At 39.9% G+C, this 21,554-nt stretch overlaps 1 protein-coding gene across 3 annotated transcripts in view; it reads right to left on the reverse strand.

The window, feature by feature from the left end:
* Nucleotides 1-1,080: 1,080 nt before the first annotated feature.
* Nucleotides 1,081-21,554, reverse strand: part of rrn3 (RRN3 homolog, RNA polymerase I transcription factor) — a 68,888-nt gene continuing 48,414 nt past the window's right edge. Inside the window, exons 8-17 of one of the 3 annotated variants that reach the window (XM_031755967.2) lie at nt 14,007-14,105; nt 12,355-12,450; nt 9,753-9,876; nt 9,217-9,347; nt 6,825-6,955; nt 6,527-6,714; nt 5,603-5,711; nt 5,142-5,294; nt 4,356-4,440; nt 1,081-1,743 (exon numbers count right to left, since the gene is read on the reverse strand). In XM_031755967.2, coding sequence (XP_031611827.2) covers nt 1,594-1,743; nt 4,356-4,440; nt 5,142-5,294; nt 5,603-5,711; nt 6,527-6,714; nt 6,825-6,955; nt 9,217-9,347; nt 9,753-9,876; nt 12,355-12,450; nt 14,007-14,105 — 1,266 coding nt within the window. In that variant the 3' untranslated portion in view covers nt 1,081-1,593. The remainder of the gene's footprint in view (nt 1,744-4,355; nt 4,441-5,141; nt 5,295-5,602; nt 5,712-6,526; nt 6,715-6,824; nt 6,956-9,216; nt 9,348-9,752; nt 9,877-12,354; nt 12,451-14,006; nt 14,106-21,554) is intronic. The other 2 variants (XM_039611384.1, XM_039611385.1) reach the window with 2 other exon arrangements.

Below are 21,554 nucleotides of genomic sequence, written 5' to 3' on the forward strand. Positions count from 1 at the left end.
TCTTTCATCAGCCCTAATAAAGGCTCTCTTTTGGTTTAAGTTGAGTTCCATCTCCTACAGTATCTGCTTTTGGGTCTTGTTTCTAAACACAACAGCATAACCTGCTGTGACAGATAACAAAGCCCGTTTTTTTTTCTTCCATACACAAATTGACCACATTGGGTGAAACTGGGGAACCCATGGCACACCCACGTTTCTGCCTGTAGTAATGACCCTTATGCGAAATAGGTGGAATTAAGAAACAGTTCCAAAAACAAACACAACTAATCAGTGCTGAGTGTGGTCCTGTTGCTGAGGTTGCGGTGATCCTGTAATCTCTTACAGACTACCTCCAACGCTTCCGTGACTGGGATGCAAGTGAAGAGAGATAAAATATCTCTCTTCACTGTACATGTACTGTTTATAAGATTGGGGAAACCTGCAGTCAGCTGAGACTGAAGAAGTCACTTGGATGAGTGACGAAAAGTTTCTCCCACTGAAAACGCTACGTCCAGATGAACAGAATCAGCCTTTTGGGATTTACTTACCTGGATGATTAAGCACACATCAAGACCTTATTTTATTAATATTTTTAAAATGATAGCAGCACAAACAAAATATTTTGCAGCACAAATGTTTGATATCAATTTTGTTTGATTTGGGTAATGTGGGGGGGCTGATTGACCTTTTAATTTTCATTAATATCTTTAAAACAGAAGCAGCACAACTGACAATTTTAGCAGCACAAACCAGCACAAACATAGAACAAGTGATTGACACCAGTTTTGTTTGATTCCATTAATGTGGGGGGGCCTGGTTGACCTCTGATGACCTCTAGAAATTTTCTTTGTTATATTCCTGATCTCTTTTAACCTAAAATTCACATACTGACAGTCCAATGCATGGATCGGAAAAACTCAGGATTCAGTATCTTGCCCAATGTGAGTGAAGTTGGCCCCCCCACCTTCTTCAAATCCAACAAAAGTGGTATCAAACTTCTGTGCTGGTTTGTGCTGCAAAAAATTTCGTTTGTGCCGCTATCATTTTAAAGATATTAAAGTGTTTGTGTGAATAAGGCTTGTAGTAACAAAAGTGCTTAAATAGAGTAGAAAAGTGCTGTATAAGTCACAGTTCATTTATTGGTTATTTGAAAATGACTAAACATAAATAACCTGTACAAAATGGTTTCTTACTAAGTCTGCTTAACTTGCAGTGTCATGCATTTTCCCAATTGAAAAGATGCACGCACGCAGAGAAACACACACACACACACACACACACACACACACACACACAAACAAACAAACTAACAAGGTTGGATAGAAAATTTTAGTACTGATGGACACTGTCACTACCATAAGTATTTGTGTGTGGTGAAGAACATTAACATAAAACTAATCAATGTCTGAACACTGTCACTTTAATAAAATAATGTCATCCCAGATCTAAAAAGGGCTTTAGTCACATCCATGTTGTCCTGGGCTGGTGTTCTTCAGACTGTGGTTGGAGCTTATAAAAGCATCATATGAAATAGTCAGTGTACAGGATCTGCTGTCTTTCTTTACAAGTTAAAGAAGTCATCAGCCCTTACTAGTACATGCCATACAACCGAAACTAAAATGGCCTCTGGAGGCTGTTGGGTGGTGAACCTAAGCTGCTTGGACTGCGGAAATTTGAATCATAGGAGTTGGGCGTCAGTCCCACAATGCCCTCAGCTTGAGGTGTCTCTCCATATAGGAAGTCATCCTCATCCTCCCTCGAGCCCTGAAACACACAGAATGAACAATCACAGTCAGGCTTTTACATTTTAATGTTCTCTGAGTTTTAATATTTCCCCTTGCACTTGGTTGCAGTCTGAGGGGGAACAGTATTGAGTTCTTTTACTCTCCTGGAGTACTCAAAGCGCTCTATACAACATGCCACATTCACCCATTCACACAAGGACTTTCTTCTATGCTTTTAAGTGCTCCCTAACTACCATTCACACATATTCTTACTCCAATGGGTTAATATGAAGGATATTTGGCATGCAGACTGGGGGGAGCCAGGGATCGAACCACCAACCATCTGATCAGTAGATGACCTGCTCTACCTCCTGAGCAGGTCCTCCAGCTTAACTAGTAATGACTTCATGAACTTCTTCACAAATAAAATTTTAATCATTAGAGAAAAAATGACCAATTATCACCCCACAGATGTAATATTATCTACAGCTACTTTCAGTACCATTAATATTCATTTAGACTCTTTTTCTCCAATTGATCTTTCTGAGTTAACTTCAATAATTACTTCCTCCAAACCATAAACGTGTCTTTTAGACCCCATTCCTACAAAACTGCTCAAAGAAGTCCTGCCATTAATTAATTCTTTGATCTTAAATATGATCAACCTATCTCTGATAATCAGCTATGTACCACAGGCCTTCAAGCTGGCTGTAGTTAAACCTTTACTTAAAAAGCATCTCTAGACCCAGCAGTCTTAGCTAATTATAGGCCAATCTCCAACCTTCCTTTCATATCAAACATCCTTGAAAGAGTAGTTGTCAAACAGCTAACAGATCATCTGCAGAGGAATGGCTTATTTGAAGAGTTTCAGTCAGGTTTCAGAGCTCATCACAGCACAGAAACAGCTTTAGTGAAGGTTACAAATGATCTTCTTATGGCCTCTGACACATATATATATATATATACATATAAAAATTTAATAAATAAATTAAAAAAAATACATATAACATATAATGTAATTACAAGGAGGTATTTCTGTAGTCTATGGATTACTACATAGTGGAAAAGGGGTGGGATTAAATAAGCTTCTTCCTGCTCCTTTTTGAACATGAAAGTTATTTGTAGTGGTGGTTGCTTGTTTTTCCTTTTGTTTTGCTTTGTTTATTTGTCTCTTTGAATTCTATGTTGTTGTACTTTTTCAACATGTTCAAAATAAAGATTCAATCAATCAATCAATCTCAGTTTGTGTTATGATCGAAGCAGATAGTGCTGTCTGGTCAGAGGCATGGACTTTCACTGCACCTGCAAGTGACCAAAAGTTCCACCAGAGAATGGTACAAAAGAAAAGCTGATGGTGTGGGTTCATGTTTGTGGATCTGACATATTTATTGTGGCTGTGGCTCGGGTGGTAGAGTAGGTCATCTCCTGATCAGAAGATTTGGTGGTCCAACCGCTGGTTGCTCCAGTCTGTATGCCCAAGTATCCTAGGGCAATATTCTAAACCCACGTTGCTCTTGATAGGTTCAACTCAGAGTGAATGATAGATAGAAAGCCCTTAGATGTAGGAAAAAAGTGCTTGTGTGTGAAAAAGGCATGTTGTAAAAGTGCTCAAGCAGAGTAGACAAAAGAAAAGCGCTATATAAGAACCATAAGTCCATTTACCATACTAGCATAAATGTAACTTGATAATCTCTAAACTGTAAAAGAGAGAAAAATTAACTATTCATTATTTTGCTTTTACATATGTTAGGCAGTGGGAAGCGCAGTGGTGTGGTGATTATCACTGTTAGTGGGGTTAGGTTCATTGGTGCTTTAAAATTTTATGAACCAGGTTATAATTTTATGCATGGTATGTGTGCCTCCACACCTGGGTGTGTAATTGTTCATTTTGTCTGTTGTTCCAGGTGGGAGCTGATCAGTGCTTGGCGATTGAATAGGGCTGAGTATAATTTGGGACCTGTCCAGACTGGCAGGTGCCGCTTTTCCATTGTGCATCAGAAATTTCTGATTTTTGGCACCGCCATTGTTTAAAACCTTTTCTCTTGTTTAGGTTAGGCAGACTGGTAAGATGCTTGGATTTTCTTTTGGATTTTCATGGGAGCTAAGGTAGTTGTGTTTCCTTTCTACAATGTTTTGTTTGTTGTTTTGACCTATTCTGTTTTTTAAACCACAAACCCCACTGTAGCACTGGTCCTTCCTTGGGAGCATGAAAATAATTCTTTTGTTGTTATCTGGTTGAATGTGAATGGTTGTCACTCTTTGTTTAACCCTTTGACACTAGTGACCTGTCCAGGGTGCGCCCTGCCTCTTGCCTTGTAGCAGCTGGGCGAGGCTCCAGGCTATCAGACGGCTATGGGGGACAAGCATTTTAGATTAAATTACAACAGGTACACTGCCCAGGATATGTCTGACCCATAATGTGATTCATATTTCTCAGTGGAGCCTTCAGAAAAAATAAGTTTTATGGGCATGCAATTAAAAGATGAACTGAATTTTCCCACAAACACAGTTGGTCTGTGTGGTTGCAACACCTCCCCTTTGATAATGTGTGTGATTCTGCTACATTTAGTTATAGGCCTAATGATTTTTTTGTCCTGTCCAAATCCCCTACTTTTAAAAAAACTCATAAATCTGTTACAATCATCATCTTACCTGTTGCCCTCTTTTGGTGGGAAATGGCTCTGTGTCTAATAGATCATCCCAAACCTGGTACAATGGTTCAATGAGCTGACCAGACCTGTAAATATACAGTTTATATTTACAATCCTGTTTGTGCAGACATAGGTGCTGGGAAAACTGTCATGCTTCAGTTTTTTCCATATAATCAGGAATCAAATTTCCAATAAACATATTGGAAAGATTAAAATACTCTGAGTAAAATAGTTTCACTGCTAAATCATGGAAATAGTAGAAAGAGGACTAAACAGAATAATAGAAGTAAAAGATGCACTTAAACAATGACAATGAATGTATGCAAAATGATGGAAACATAGCAGATCTTCCTGCTCGTTTCTTTTAATGTGAGAAACATTACATTTTCCCCATGTCTCCAGCTTCTGCTGGAGCTGAAGTCACATGCTTCAAGTGGCTGATTTATTCAAGTTACAAAAAGTGTACGTTTTGTACTTTCAAGCAAATGTTACCTAATATGATTTTAGCTGTTTTTTTACTCTCGTACTAATTTTCTTTTCTCATCATGGTGGAAGTGGGAGATAAACTCCCCCAAGGGTGTTCACCAGCACCAGTGGCATAATGAAGGGCGGATAGCACCATCTTCATGGGTGCACATTAACTCGACCCCTCCACTCCAGAGACTTTGGTATCAGTATTGGTGATGGGAAACAAAGGGAGCAATCGGAGTATGAAGAGTGTCGCTTAACCCTAGCTGCTGAGTGTCTAAACCAAAATAAATGGAAATAAATCAAACGATGAGTGTACCTCTTGAGCAGGTAGGGGTCGAAGGGGAAAAAACTGTCGAGTGGGTTGGTGTTGGTGGTCACACAGTCTCCTCCGGCAGAGCTGCGGACCACTGGCAGCACACACCGGTTGTTCCTCTCTATTATGGTGTAGCAGAACACCACTTGGTACTTCCTGCAACAAAAACGCAACTGTTGGTAGGAATGACCAGGAGGAAAAATACCAGCATTTTATGACTGATGCAAACACTTTCTTCTGGTGTACACACTAGTGCATGCACTGTGATCTACTAATAATGCTGTACACTTCAGCGTTTTTACATCAATTAGCAAAACAAATGTAGAACTTTTACTTGAAGTCGACCAGAGGTACCCTAAATATTAGCATTTGTAATAATCATTTAGTTCTTGAAAGGTTCCTGGAAAATAATCTAGAGCGTTCAGGATTACAGGAAGGTCGATGCTAATTGGGGGCATGTGCACCTTGTGATGGCAGCAAACATGTTGGTGATTGAAGGTAGGCAGACTCTGAGAGGATTCAGCTGACACATCACCACCCGCTCCAGGTTCAGACTCTGCAGGTACTCCAGACCTGATGTACACACACCCAGTCAAAAAGTGAGGAGGAGTCAGAACACACTCGATAAGGTGTGACCAAAAGGTCCGGAGAGCATCAAAAACAAAAACCATACCTGATTTAAAAACAGTTTATCAAGCTCATGTTTTCTAGTCAGTCTAAATAAATTCCGGCATGGCTGCCATTTTCCCTAAAACCCCATTCTGACAACTTACACTGTGCACTATTTTTTATCATGGATATCTCAAACTGACTGGAATTTTGTATGAAGGATCATTTCTGGTGATGACCAAGCAGTTTTCAAGTTAAGAGGCTTAAAGTTAGTCAACACCAAGTTCTAAGAACCATCCTGAGGCATCTGAGGGAGAAAAGTCACAGGAAATGTCCTAAACCATGCTGTGTGCCATTGTGTCATGGTGCGTCAGCACAGTGCTTTGAAAACAATCTTTGTTCCCCATCTGGTGGCCTCAACAGATCTGACACCCATCTACTTGATGAAAATTAAAATCCAAGCTGAAGGATCCCTGTTGTGGCACGCAGGAAAGCACCCATCCCAGAAATGAAGGGATTTCTACAGAATGATCTAAAATAATTGCCTTGCTGAAAGCCATTAAAATACATGATAAAACAATCTTTAATGTGACACTAGAGACATTTAAATCAGGCAACGATTCAGGCCCCTTCCTGAAACCTGTGCTTACACCTAACTGATTTTAGTAAATTAAACCAAGCAGCCTGATGTAATTTTTGCTCCCATGCTATTTTGTATTTTTTTTTTACCTGAAATTAAAACAAATAAACTGATATTAGCTCAAAGTTTTCTGTTCTACCTTTCTTCATGTTGGCCTCTAGCATCGCTCTGTGTCTGAAGATGATTGTGTAGAAGACAGCCTGGCAGGAAGTGTAGAAGGGCCCGTGCAGGCTGACATCACAGCACACTTGTTTCCCACAGCTGTCCTGGCTGTCGATGTACTGATGGATCCAGGAGATCAGCAAATCCAGACAGGCCCACACAGTGCTGACAGAGAATGAGAAGAAGAGGTTAAAAAGAGGTTAAAAACCATTTACATTTCTTCCTCTGCACCAGCTGCATTTGTGCTGTCTTAAGCAGGTGTCGAATAAACTCACCTCAATGGGATGAACTTGGCTCGGGCCAGGAAACTTCCCAGGTATCCAGCAGCAGCCTGGCGAAGGACAGCAGGCAGAGACGGGTTCTGCAGGATCTTCCACAGGTGATCCAAGAAGGCCTCTGCCAGGGCCTGTGACATATATCACAGGGGAAACATAATATACACAATTCCAGAAGCTCTTAGTCTCAAAGTAATGAATAATAAACGTCAGTACCAATAAACCAGCTAAATAAATACATGCATTATAAAACGTGTATTCTAAATGTTGAGGACAAGGATGATTTAGAAAAAGCCAGTCTAACCTTGAACATGAGTAAATATAATATACGTAGCAAAGTCAGCGGCAGCTGAGATATTATAAGAGACAGGGCACTCCGAAAGCCTGAATCTATGGAAGAGCTCTACAACAGCAGCAGGAGACCACACTGGGTGGCACTCTTGTCAGATCCACAGTCTCACCAAGACTGGATGATAGAAGCAAATTGTAGTCAGGTCTGATGGATCCATCCTGCCTTATATCAGTCAGGCTAACGGTGGTGTCATGTTGTGGGGCGTTTTCCTGACACACTTGGATTTTTGATAAAGCTTAGAGTCAGGGTTGGATCAGGTGACCATCCCTGCTGCGATAGGCTTAGGCTGCTGGGGCCTTCCTATGATGTACTGAGTGTTTCTTCTTCACTCTCCATTAGGGCTGCGTATCGTCACTCATTTCTATAATTGATTCAATTCGACTCAATTTGGACTCAGACAGAAATATTATAATTCTGATCATTATCCATATCAGATCCATATTTTTATATCTATGTATAAAAACAAAGTTGACACTTGGGAGACCTCATCACAGCAGATGCCTTTGTGTCAAAGTAACTGAGGATAAAACAGAGAAACATGAAGCAGATCTTTTTTTACAACAGATAACCTTAAAAATATTCTGCAGTAGAACAAAAACTGAAGAAAACCATGAATCAGCATCTGAACATGACCTGATGCTGCTGAAGTGAAGCAGAGCAAAGTTACAGAGGTTTGATTACAGACACAGCTGAGAGTTTTGGCAGAATTTGTAAAAGTTTACATTTCTTCAGTATTGAACAGCAGAGATGAGGCTTTCTTGTCCAAAGTCATTTTTGAAGAAAAGGAAAAGCCGCGGCCGACAGCGCTGTACACAGCGGTAGACTGGTGCGTCATAAGAAAGCAAATAATGCAGAAAACAGAGATTTGAGATGGGAAACTGTTCTTGAAGTACACAGAGAGACAGAGCTGTGCAGGAAGGGAGATTTTATTGTGGTGGAAGCTAAACAGCCAAAGTCAGAGTGAATTCATGACGATGTTTATCAAACATGAAGTTTGATCTTTTTTTGCTGCTGGTTCAGTGAATTTTGGTCAGAGTGATGAAACCTGCAGCATCAGAATCTGTGAGGCTTTCAACAGCCGACATGTCTGCATACGTGCTGTCGGGTGATCGATCCACGCTCTGTGTTTACATCTTTGAGCAGAATCCGTGTTCCTGCACTCATTTACTGTTTTAGCTGTTTGGTGGTGGTGAAATAGTTTTCTGAGCTTAAACCTGAGATTCTGGCAAAATACATTTTATATTTAAAAATTGATTTAGGATTTAATGAATCGATGTCGCTTTATTCAAGCTAAAATCGATTTGAAACGGAAAATCTATTTTTTAAGCCCAGCCAGTGAGAAAGGTGAAAAAGAAACACCCAGTGCATCATGGGAGTCCGCCAGCACCCTACGCCTATTGCAGCATAACTAAGGGAGGATTCAGGGTCACCTGGTCCAGCCCTAACTATATGCTTTAGCAAAAAGGAAAGTTTGAAGCCTAATCTTGAAAGTAGAGATAGTGTCTGTCTCCTGAATCCAAACTGGAAGCTGGTTCCACAGGCACCCACACCTCACAATCAATATATCTCTCTTGATTGTAACTCAGCTGCAAATGCAGTGGCCAGGTTACAAATATAAAGAAGTGTACTTTGTCATACTGTGCCGTTCGTGAGGTACAGCAGGTGGCCTGTACAGATGCAGAAAGTGGAGTTTATCAGATAAATCTATCCTACTTATAGGCTGGAATATTACAATTTCTAATTACCAGGCTGCTCCAAATGTTCCTTTAAAAGCCTTGAGTTGATCCAGAATGCTACAGTAGGGGGACTGACACAATTAATATCATTATCATTATTATTATTTTTCTCCTATATGGCTTCTCTTCTCCAGAATTGAATTTAAAATCCTTCTCAAATTATCAGGCCCTATTTTATCTTTATCTAAGATGTAAGAGTTTGGAAACTTTCCTGTGCCTGTACGTCTCATCGCTGAAACCCAGACTGCCAGTAAAATGCAAAAACCAAAGTTAACTGGTCCCAGTATATGTGGGGAGTACTGACCGGCTTGAAGCTGCAGAGGTAAAAGAGAGTGTACTGCACATGACAAGAAGCATGTGTTGGCAGAATGAGCTTGTCAAATACAGTCAACAAATCTCTGTACAGCTCCTTTGTCCTTTCCACATGAAAAGACCCTGAAACACAAGACAATACAATACATAAAAATATTAACATACAGGGTAACTTTCTCCATCTTCCTACATTACAAAAGTTTAGAAACTGAAGGATTCAGTATCAGTCAGGCCTGGAAAAGATGGTCTCATCTTAAGAAGTCGGGGTTAAACAATGGTTAGTATTTGGACTAAAATCAATCAATAAAGATGTGATTGAATCAGGCTTTGAGCTTCAATTCAGTGACTTAAAGTAGTGCATGAATGCATTAGGAGCCATTTTTATTTAAAAAAAAAAAAAAAAACTTTTTCAAACGTTGCTTGATTTAAATGCACTTTAGAAGTATATAAAGACAAAACTACAAAAGTATAGTCACTGTCCAAATATTTATGGATTTACACCTATAAAAAGCTGTTTTCTACATCTACCGTCGACATAGCAGATATCCTTGATGTAAGCCATAAGCACGGCCATGAGAGTGTCTAGTCTTTCTGCCACTGGATGGGCCATCACAGTCGTCCTGGTGGGCTCATCTGCTGACACGTCTTCATCCTAACAGAAACACAGATACACGCAGAGGTTATCAGGATTAAAAGAGAGAATAAAGAGAACAAATTCAAATTTGGGTCCAGGACACTGTCCATGTTTCCTTATTTAGATTTTATATCTAGAATTAGTTTATTTTTATTCAGGCTGTCCACTTAGATGTTTCAGTTATAGTCAAAGGTCTCATGTTCAGATGATTTCATGTGGTCCCTTACACATGCAGTTTTAGAAGTTTTAGTGGCGAGGTGCTGGGTTCAACCACAGACTTAAAGACTGAATGAATTACTGGGTCTTTAACGTATAAAGGAGGATAGTATATGGCCAAAGGAATTGTGACACACCTCTCTGTGCTCATGAAACACCAGGAATGTTTGATCAAGAAATGTTATTAAATGGAAAATGTAGATCATACCATGCTCTCCAGTTCGGGGTCACCTGAAGGACCAGCCAAGGTGTGGAACAATCATCTGCTCCAGAGCAGTATGAAGGTTTTGACACCATCTTGGTTTCTGCCTCACAGACACCACTCACTCAGCCTTACTGCTGCCACCTGGCTGAACCTCATCGGCTCCCACCCTAAGACTGCATTAACTCATGGTGGTTCATATTGGTACTTCTATGGTCTGACGTGTGGCCGTACCTTGTGCTCTCCTGGTGTCTGTGTGAAAGATACTGCTCCAACTGCTCTGCAGCTGTTGAAAACCCATCACAAGGCCATTGCAATCGTTGTCCATACTGCTACTAATGACTTCTGTCAGCCAGTGAACTTCAAACAAGACTTTGTGCACAACCTATGGGCCACTGGAAAGAGCAGTGTATCATCTCCGGTCCACTGCTGTGAAGTTTAGCCATCTCCATCATCTGCATATTTGGCTTTATGAGTTACTGCAGGAACAGAGACCTTCCTTTTGTCATCTTTCCTCAACTGCCCTGAACTTTTTAAACAAGATCACCTTCACACTAACCCAGTGGTTCCCAAACTTTTTTTGCTGGGCCCCCCTTGTTTAACAAGAAAAATGTTCGCGCCCCCCCACCCCCCCGCGTGCACGCGCGCACGCGCGCACGCACAAACACATCCTTCAACCACGCACACCCATATTTTGCTCCATTGCGGTTTATTTCAGACCTCAAACATTTATTAAACAATTAAGCAAATACAAATAATCTGCAATAAATTACAGGTAGTAAGAAAATAAACTACCAACTCTTTTACGCTCCGTCCGCACCTACACGGGTATTTTTGAACGCGCAGCTGTTTCGGGCACATGTAAACGGCGTATCGAATCACCGAGAACGGAGATTTTTAAAACTCCTTTTTTTTTTGCGTTTACGTGTGGACGAGGAATACAGAGTTAAATCACGCAATGTCAAAGGTATGTGCCTTTTCACGTCACACTGTGCGCCACGTTATTGTTTACATGAGATGAATTGCAGAATGGCAGATAGAGACAAAATACTGTTAATCTGACTCTGCAGGTTTTACACGCTTACATATACAGGCCATTACTGTCCCTGCATTTAGAAAGGCAGAGGCATCACGGTGTAATTATTTTACATGTAGTTGTTTTTTTTCCTGTGTAATAATGTTCAACATTGCTATCAATACATTTTTCAAAAAAACCCTCTACAAAATGGGTTCAAAAACATAAACAACTGTGGGATACTGTTTGTCCGTGATTTGAACAGCCCAGCGCTGCTCCCGATGCAGGGAAAACTAATTCTGCAGGGAGACCTACCTCAGCACTTGTGCAGGTGAAGCCAAAGGAAGATATGCCTCACCATATTTTCTAGTCTTTGGCTTAGAATGAAGTTGGTTTGAAACATATTCAGCAATGCTTCATCTCCTGCTTTGCGTTTGTGTGGGCGCCCGTGCTAGCATTGTCCAAGCGTTGTTTTTTTTTTCCCCTTTTCATGCCGCGCCCCCCCTGCAATAGCTCTGCGCCCCCCCTAGGGGGCGGGCCCCACACTTTGGGAACCACTGCACTAACCACTGCGGTTCAGGTATTTTTTCGACAAGCACTGACCTAACCCTACCTACACCCACTCACCCACTACAGCCTGACACTTGTACCACTAGTACACCCAGACTCAACCTTTTAAAAGAACAGCAGCCTGACATTTTGTGCAGTGTCGTTATGTTTTGGGCAGAAAGTATATTTATTGACATTTTCTATATTGGCATGTTTTTTTTCCCTTAAAGCCTGAAAACTTGTTTTTAAAAAACTGTTGCTGACTTAACAGCACAACAATCAACAATATGTCACCTCCTCCTGCAAATTAGATTTCACATGTGCCAAAAATTTCCAATAACCTAACCCAACTACAGTTTCATTTGAGTTCTCATACATGCTGGCCGAAAACGTTGCCTTCTTAAGTTTTTTAATTTATGCACTGTAATAACAATTATTCATTTGCTTTTGAATAAGTCATTTTTATTTTATCTGTGGAAAAACGTTACTATCATCAAACCCTGTTGGCTCTTACCATGTCAAAAAGACACTCCTCAGACTGCTCCTCTGCCTTCTGGGTCTGCACTCGGTTTTCTTCAGCCTCCTCAATATGTGTGCGGGATGCATTCACCTAAAATGTACCGCACACACGCACACCTTTGATATATCTCACCAGTTTCCAGAAGAAAGCATCAGGTGATGTGTGAACTGATGCTACTTCTTCAGAAAAAAATGAATTGATCAATTTTATGTCTGAACATGTCTTTCTGCAACAAATAAGTCAGATATGACTCTAATTTATTTGCATGCATACGTTTCTACATATTTTGGCATTGACAGGCCTCTAAGAGACTATACAACTAGGTCCATAAGTTTTTGAAAGACGATACTTTTTTGTAATTTTGTCTCTCTAAATTCCCATGTGTTGCATAACCGCTTTGTTCGTCCTGGATCCAAGATTCGGCTAACTGATAGACTTTCCTCTCCAGTATCCTGGCAAGTGTTGATCCAGAGGTACTGTTGCCCCATTAATCAAGTCAGGAAAGAACTGACTTCTTTAATGTGGAATTGGTGATTCCACATTAAACAAGTCCACTTGTGACTTGGTGGAATCACCGAGTACACAGATATCAAATTCAGGGAGAGAGAGTTTCAGAGTCTGGGGGCTACTGTTGCAAAAGCTCTGTCTCTTTTAGTTTAGGTACAATAAGTAGGCCCTGATCACAAGACTTCAGGAACCTGCTGGAGATACATAGCTATGAAAGTTCACTGATGTAAGCTGATGCTTCTCCATGAAGAGCTCTAAAAGTCAGAACCGCAATCTTGAAATGGACTCTGAATTCAAAAGGGAACCAGTGATGCGGTGAGCAGGAAGTGGTTCCCCCCGTCTGCGTTATGTGATAGAAATGTCTCAAGGAAGACCAAACTTATTGCTCCAATGTCTTAGTGAATTACTCCCATACCCAAATTTTTGCTTCAGCTATTCCCGGAGACTTGGCCTGCAGGTACCTGTCAGCTGCCTCCACATTCCACGGGCTAACAAGTTAAACAAGACTCGGCGGTAGATCTGATGTTAATAATACAATTATTGACTTGTGACCAAGGATGTCTTGTTACTAAGAGCATGCTCATGCTGGTGATTTCTATGGACATAAACCGCAGGTCTCAGTCACACTGCCAAACAGCACCCGCGACTCGAAAAAGACATGAAATGGTTATTTTGGCACATAAGCAAAGAAAACAGTCCAGACTCCACTGTGGTGAAACCCAACGGACAGGCACCAAATCAGTGGGATACGACTGCTGTCTCTTATCTTTGAGCTGGAGATGTGAAGAGGGCAGGACCAGAAACTTCACTGAACTTCCACGCGTTGAAGCAACTACCAATAAGAGTGTAGGACAGTGCTGACTGAGATACAGCCATTAAAGGATTATCTACAAAACTGGAGCCTCAAAATGATGCGCGATGACTGAATCACTTTCCGTATGGACGCAGCTTCTTTTGTTAAACCTCTTGAATTAAAGCTCTGCACTATAGCGATGACCAGAGACAAAATTAGACAAACTGTATCACTATCCAAAACTTAATAAACCTACCTGAGCACCTACCACACAACTCATGTTGAGTTACTACTGTTAAGTTCAAATTAAACTACAAATAGCAGAATTTGGAGGTGTACCACTCACATCCAGTTTCAGCAGTTTTCCAATGATCAGCTCAAGTATGTCTCGCCGAATGGAGGGGATGTACACTGTTATCCTCAGGAGGTTATGGACGTAACACTCCTGTAAAGCATCCATCAGTTAACAGAGACGTACACTTTGAAAAAGAATCAAAAGCTTTTTTGATAAAACTGATGATGTCCCATTTTGTACAGTCTTTTTAATCTCAATGTCTAATCTACAATAGACAACAAGAAGCAGATTGTGTAAAAAGTTACATTTAAAGCCTTCAATAGGACTTATATTAAACAAACAAACACACATTTGAACACATAAATATTCAGAGGTACAAAATGACGGCTCAAAGGATCAATAAAAACACATTAAGCTGAAAGAGCTGTTACTAATAGCCTCTAAAGTTGTATATTAAGTAGTTCATAACAGACTGGGATCTCTAGTCTTAGCAAGAGTTTGAAAACAAAATAATAATGAAATAAAAAAGATTAAATTATGTAAGGACATTTAATTAGGTGAAATGAAAAGGGAAATAGCACTTCCTGAAAGGAAGAAGTTTTAACAATGATCTACAAAGAAGAAAGAGCGGACTCTTTAAGTATGGAACGCCAGGACTGCCATAATGAATTCATTAAATGCACCATTAAATAATTAATTAAATGTGTCAATAATTAATTAAAATCGGAAATAATTAAATAAATATTTACGACACACTTAATTAATTAATTACTTATTGACACGTTTAATTAATTATTGACACGTTTAATTAGTGTGAATGCTTGTAAAAGCATTCACAGTATTGTTGTTGTAATCTTTATTAGTGTGAATGCTTGTAAAAGCATTCACAGTATTGTTGTTGTAATCTTTATTATTATTAGTGTGAATGCTTGTAAAAGCATTCACAGTATTGTTGTTGTAATCTTTATTAGTGTGAATGCTTGTAAAAGCATTCACAGTATTGTTGTTGTAATCTTTATTATTGTGTGGATGCCCTAAAAGGGCTTCCACACTATTGAGTTCCTGTTTCTCTTTATTGTGTGGATGCTTTAAGGCATCCACACTATTGTTTTCCTGTTTCTCTTTATTATGTGTGCCTATGCCAAGAGGCACACATATTACTATTCGTCGGATTTATTATTCTTATTCTTATTATTATTATTATTCTCCATCTTCCGCCTAAATTTCGGCACGTATCACGCCCCGCAGTTTTGAGAAAAGCTTCATATATGTTACCTCATTTTGTGCGGCTGGATCTGGAATGGTGTGCTATGACTTTTGGTGTTTATGACTATTATAGTTTTTTAAATATTAATATTTTAGTGAAAATTTTCCCGCGCTCCTCTGCCAAACAGTTTTGACAATAGGGGTACATATGTTACATCATTTTGTGCGGCTGGAGCTGGGCTAGTATGGTGTGACTTTTGGTGTTTATAACTTTTATAGTTTTTGAAATATTTAGATTTTAGTGCAAATTTAGGCCAATTTCTAGGCTCCTGAGAAAGATTCTGCTTTTGGCACCATAGAAACAGACTTCATTTGTGGTGTGTTGGCTCTCTCTAGTGGTATACCGGGAGTAGTACGGCCTAAAGGGTGCCATGCTTGGTGAAAACTACATATCCCACAATTCATAGCATGCCTCTACCGAGTCAAACAATGGCGGACACCACTTCGTTTTATATGTCTTTTATTCGTGTTTCTAGGTCACAAAATACACTTTTAAGATATTTTCAGGCGAGAATGTAGGTGTGTAAACTTCAAATATCTGCTCGTTTTATCAAGACATCCCATATTAGCGACAATTCTCTTAAGTGTTGCTGATAGCCGGCTAGCTAGCTAGCGCCGCTAGCTTAGCTAGCTAGCGCCCCTTCGTGAAAAACCACCCAGGCTTGGCTGATAGTGAGGTGGCTAAAATTTGTTTAATCGCCCGATCGCTCGGCAAGGGTCTGTGTCTTAGCTGGACTTATTTTTCGTTTATATGGGCCGATGATGCTGGTCGATGTGGAAAAAATAACTGAGTTGTTTGGTGGTGGAGCTACAACAGAGGGCAGCTATCCACCGGTGTGTGACAGAAAGGACATGCCGCGAACGAGACATACAAGGCGGTGAGGCTACCGCCGATCGTCCGGTGTTTGCTAACGCGAGGTCAATCGTGGATCAGGGAAAGCGAAGGCAGGGCGTGAGGTGAACTGAATTTCAGGTAAGAAGTTATGACCTGCACTCTATTTGGGTCAGATATAAACCGAGTTTAGGTGTAGTTTATTTAGCAACAGTTCTCTTACGTGTTGCTGATAGCCGCTGGCTAGCTAGCTAGCGCCGCTAGCTTAGCTAGCTAGCGCGGCTAGCGACCCTTCGTGAAAAACCACCCAGGCTTGGCTGATAGTGAGGTGGCTAAAATTTGTTTAATCGCCCGATCGCTCGGCAAGGGTCTGTGTCTTAGCTGGACTTATTTTTCGTTTATATGGGCCGATGATGCTGGTCGATGTGGAAAAAATAACTGAGTTGTTTGGTGGTGGAGCTACAACAGAGGGCAGCTATCCACCGGTGTGTGACAGAAAGGACATGCCGCGAACGAGACATACAAGGCGGTGAGGCTACCGCCGATCGACCGGTGTTTGCTAACGCGGAGGTCAATCGTGGATCAGGGAAAGCGAAGGCAGGAGCGTGAGGTGAACTGAATTTCAGGTAAGAAGTTATGACCTGCACTCTATTTGGGTCAGATATAAACCGAGTTTAGGTGTAGTTTATTTTCGTTGTGCTGACTTTTTCAATCACTTACAATAACTCGTACTGCGTGCTAGCTAGCACCACGGAGTTTGTATACAGCTGTGTGCGCGCTAAGTTACCGATGTTACCGATGTTGAACTTTATGACAGCCTCCCTGTCATTCTCTCGCCTGTTGAAACTTCAGTCATGAAACTAATCAATGATCGGCTTTTCTCTCTTGTTTGTTTATCGCGCTAAACAACAGCAGCACGTTTAAGCTTGATCAGCTGTTGTTAGAATTCTTTTGATTTTAATTTCTAGTATCAGCTGATGTTTGCTGGAGCATGAAGATGAAATCAGGAGATGTCCTTACTGAATCATCAGAGCTGAACTGGTGATGGAGAAACAGGTTTACCCTTAGGTGACATGAATGAGTTGAAGGAAGTTATGAACTGTTTCTGACAGACAAATATACACCAAGCTCCTTTTTTGTGTAGCTGACAGCTGGTAACTGTGCAGGGGCGGATCTAGCAAAGCTTTTGCCAGGGGCCAGGTAGGGCATTAACAGAGAAAGGTGGACACAAAGATATACTTTTCTTTCTTACTCTCATATAAAATATTTAGCTTTTATTAAATAGTTATCTGAATCTTACAACCAAAGTTTGTATAATAATACACAAGATTGGCTGTAGACCATTGTTCATCATTCAGAACACTGTGTAAAAATAACAAAAAACAAAAAGTGAATGCAAAAGTGCATAAATATTTATTTTACGTGTTTGATGTGTGTGGCGGGGCGTGGTCTGCAGTGCCGCTGCAGGGGAGGTGGACCCACCTGAGCGGCACCTGCAATCACGCCTCTCGGGCGTAGTCTGTGCTCTCTCGGCTGTTTTGGGTGTGTGTCGGGCTGTGAGTTGAAAAGCTACAGCCGGCTGTTTGGGTACACCAACCATGTGTGAAAAGTGGTCCATAACGTAATGCTTCAAAGCGTGTTCATGCAAACATTGTTGGATCTGCCGTGGTACAATGGGACTTCTGCGCATGAACCTGTGTGCACAGCGTCTGCAAATCGGCGCTGTACGAAGTAACTTCATCTTTACACAAAACTGTAAGCTGTTATCTGTGAAGCGTGAGCGGTGTTTGTTTTTACCATAGTTCATGGTGGAGAATGGGTGCTCTTCTGAGTTTTGCTCTCTGTAGCTGTATGAATGGCAAACTACACTGAATAGCAGCGGCATAGGCACACATAAAATTTCTTCTGAAATTTTCGCTTTCTAGTTGTGTGGATGCCCTAAAGGGCTTCCACACTATTGAGTTCCTGTTTCTCTTTATTGTGTGGATGCCCTAAAGGGCTTCCACACTATTGAGTTCCTGTTTCTCTTTATTCTTTATTATTATTCTTCAAGTTGCTTCCGTACGTTTTTTGCCGCTTAACTACTCCTTCAGTTTTCAGCCGATTTTCTCAGTTCAAACTTTAAAAAATTCTGCTCTTTCTGCTAATGTTTGCTATGACTTTTGGTGCTGATAATTTCTATACTTTTTGAGATATTGAATTTTTTGCAATATTTTTGCCCATTTTTGCACATTATCAGTGGCCTCACTAGTTTTCCTTGCCCGGTTGAGCCGTGTTTTAGCTCAGTGAGATAAGCAGCCGTTCTCAGACTGGGAGACCCGGGTTCAAATCCCGCTTATGGCAACATTTCTTTCAGTTAACAGTTAAACTGTTTTAACTCAATTTCAGCTTTTTCACCCCTTTTCAGCAAAATTTTCAGTTTTTTCACCACTTTTCAGCACAAATCCCAACTTTTTCTGCTGTTTTCAGCAAAACATCTTTTCAGCAGAATTCTGAAAAGACTTCTGCAGAACTCTTTTCAGCAGAAATTCTGCTGATTGAACTCTTTTCAGGAGAATTTTCACCTCTTTTCAGCCCAAATTCTGCTTATTCACCTCTTCTGCAAAATTTTTCAGCCTTTTCACCTCTTATTAGCACAAGTCTCAGCTGTTTTCAGGAAAAACTGTTTTGAGCAGAAATTCTGCTGATTCATCTCTTTTCAGCGCAACCTTCTGCTTCTTTGCCTCTTTTCAGCAGAAATTCTGCTGATTCACCTCTTTTCTGCAAAATTTTCAGCCTTTTCTCCTCTTATCATCACAATTCTCAGCAGCTTCTGCTCATTTCAGCAGAGTTGGCCGTCTCTCCACCTCTTCTTGGTCAGAATGAGTTTAGCTCAGTGAGATGAGTAGCTGCCTTGAGAGCAGGAGGCCCAGGTTCGAATCCAGCTCAGGGCAATTTTTTTTTTTTTTCACCACCATACAACTTTTTGCAACTTTTCATCTTTTTCAGTTTTTGAGCAGACAGCTTCAGCAATAAGGCATCCACACAGCATTTTCGCAGGAAATGCAAATTTTTCTAGTTGTGTGGATGCCCTAAAAAGGGCTTCCACACTATTGAGTTCCTGTTTCTCTTTATTCTTTATTATACTTTATTCTGGTTGCTTCCGACGCGTTTTTTTGCCGCTTAACTACTGCTTCAGTTTTCAGCCGATTTTCACCGCTCAAACTCTATATACTGTTCTGCTCTTTCTGCTGACGTAGGCTATGACTTTTGGTGTTTATTACTGTTATACTTTTAAAATATTACACTTTTTCCTTTAATTTGTCCCATTGAAATGAATGGAAATCTTCAGAAATTCTGCTAAAACTTGCTTGTTTTGAAACTTAACTACTTTGTCATACTTTCACCTAGAAACTCCATTCAAACTTTAAAATGTTCTCAAATTATTGGGCTACTCCTGTCTGATTCAGCTTTTTCAGATCTTCTACCATTTTAATTTTATACCTCTTTAAGTTTTCAGTTGCAAAATTGTGATTTTCAGAAAATACATGCGTTGCTATGGTTGCTATGCAATTAAGTCAGAGTGAGTGCTGGTCCGTTCTGAATTTTTTTCTCTTCATGTCTAAACAACTTCTTGCTACTCGCTCAATTTCCACTCAACCCCCACAAATTATCGTCCAAAACGTAGGTATTTTTGCTGGCTTTCAGAAAACGTCACTATCACTGTTGTGGAAGTTACAGATTTTTATCAAATCGCCTCAGACCAACACAAGATCTGAAAACGCTCCATTGACTTTCAATGGAGAGTCTGTTCAAAATCAGCGCTGGAATTTCTAATGAGAGGCATTTTCAAATCATCATATCTCCTTAACGAAAAAAGTTGAGACATGAGGCTTGTGCAAATATATCTTCAGACACTCCTGATGCTCACAATTCAAGACGTTTTTCTCACCTATTACCGTTCTGAGATGAGTTACACTTGTTTGAGGGTAGGAAATTCGTCATTCACTCAGATCTCTTCAGATTTCAAACTCTGGAAATGAGGCACTTTTTTCTCTCGTCATATCTTTTTGATGGATTTCCACAGAGACCTGAAAATTTCCATGACTGTTCACCAAAGCCTGCTGTTTCTTACGGTGAAAGAATGATTTTGATGCTCCATATAGATTTAGAGTTACAAAACGTTGTTTGAGGGCAAGTCAAGGCAGTTTTGCTTTGCCTCTACTCAGTTACAGTGTATTACAAGTCATATATCTTCAATAATTTATATTTTATCTCTGAATTATGAAGACCTGCAGATTCCCCATCTCTTCTGAACAAAACGGTGTCAGAATGAGCATTCTAGCCCCTACGGTTAGGGAAATTATGGCCATTTGTTCGAGGGGAGTCCTGAACGTGAGAAATACACTGAAGAAGACTCATACTTCTCTCTGTGTCTGTGTGTGTAAGGGCTGATTACAGCAGGTGCAGCCAATTTAACTGACCTAGATATACCAAGCCCAGACTCTTAACAGCCACTGTTCCCTTTAGGCTCTGTGTGTGTGTGTGTGTATCAATATTTCTCCCATGTTAAAGTATTACTCCTCCATAATAGTATTTCTGCTAAATCAAAGTACTTCTACTACATCTTAGTACTTCTGCTCAATCATAGTAATTCTGGGTAATCATAGTATTTTTGCCAAATCATGGTATTTGTGCCAAATCATGGTTTTTGTGTCAAATCATGACATTTCTCATATGTTATAGTATTACTAGTAGGTGGAGGTATTTCTGTTATGTTATAGTATATGTGCTGAATATAGTACATCTGCCAAATCATAGTATTTATCCCAAATCATAGTATTTGTGCAAAATTACAGTATTTCTGCTAAAAAGCAGAAATAGTACCTTTAGCAGAAATTTCTGTCAAAAGATATTATTTATGTTAAAACATAGTATTTCTGCTACATCATAGTATTTGTGCCAAATCATAGTATTTGTACTAAGTCATAGTACTTGTGCCAAATCATAGTATTTGTACCCAATCATAGTATTTCTGCCATATCATTGTATTTGTGCCAAATCATGGTATTTTTTTGCCAAATCATGTTATTTGTGCCCAATTAAAATTTCTGTTATGTTATAGTATTACTACTAAGTCGTAGAATTTCTGTTATGTTATAGTATATCTGCTGATTATAGTATATGTGCCAAATCATAGTATTTATAGCAAATCATAGTATTTGTGCCCAAACATAGTATTTCTTGCCAAATTGTAGTATTTGTGCAAAAAAATACTATGTCTGCTAAATCACAGTATATCTGTTATGTTATAGTATTACTACTAAGGCATAGTATTTCTACCAAATCATAGTATTCCAAATCATAGTATTACTGCAATTCCATAGTATTTGAGCGAAATCGTAGTATTTGTGCAAAACATACTATGTCTGCAAAATCACATCATATCTGCTATGTTATAGTATTACTACTAAGGCATAGTATTTCTACCAAATCATAGTATTCCTTCAAAATCATAGTAT

The sequence above is a fragment of the Oreochromis aureus genome, linkage group 4 (assembly GCF_013358895.1).
Source record: "Oreochromis aureus strain Israel breed Guangdong linkage group 4, ZZ_aureus, whole genome shotgun sequence".
Classification (NCBI taxonomy): Eukaryota; Metazoa; Chordata; class Actinopteri; order Cichliformes; family Cichlidae; genus Oreochromis; species Oreochromis aureus.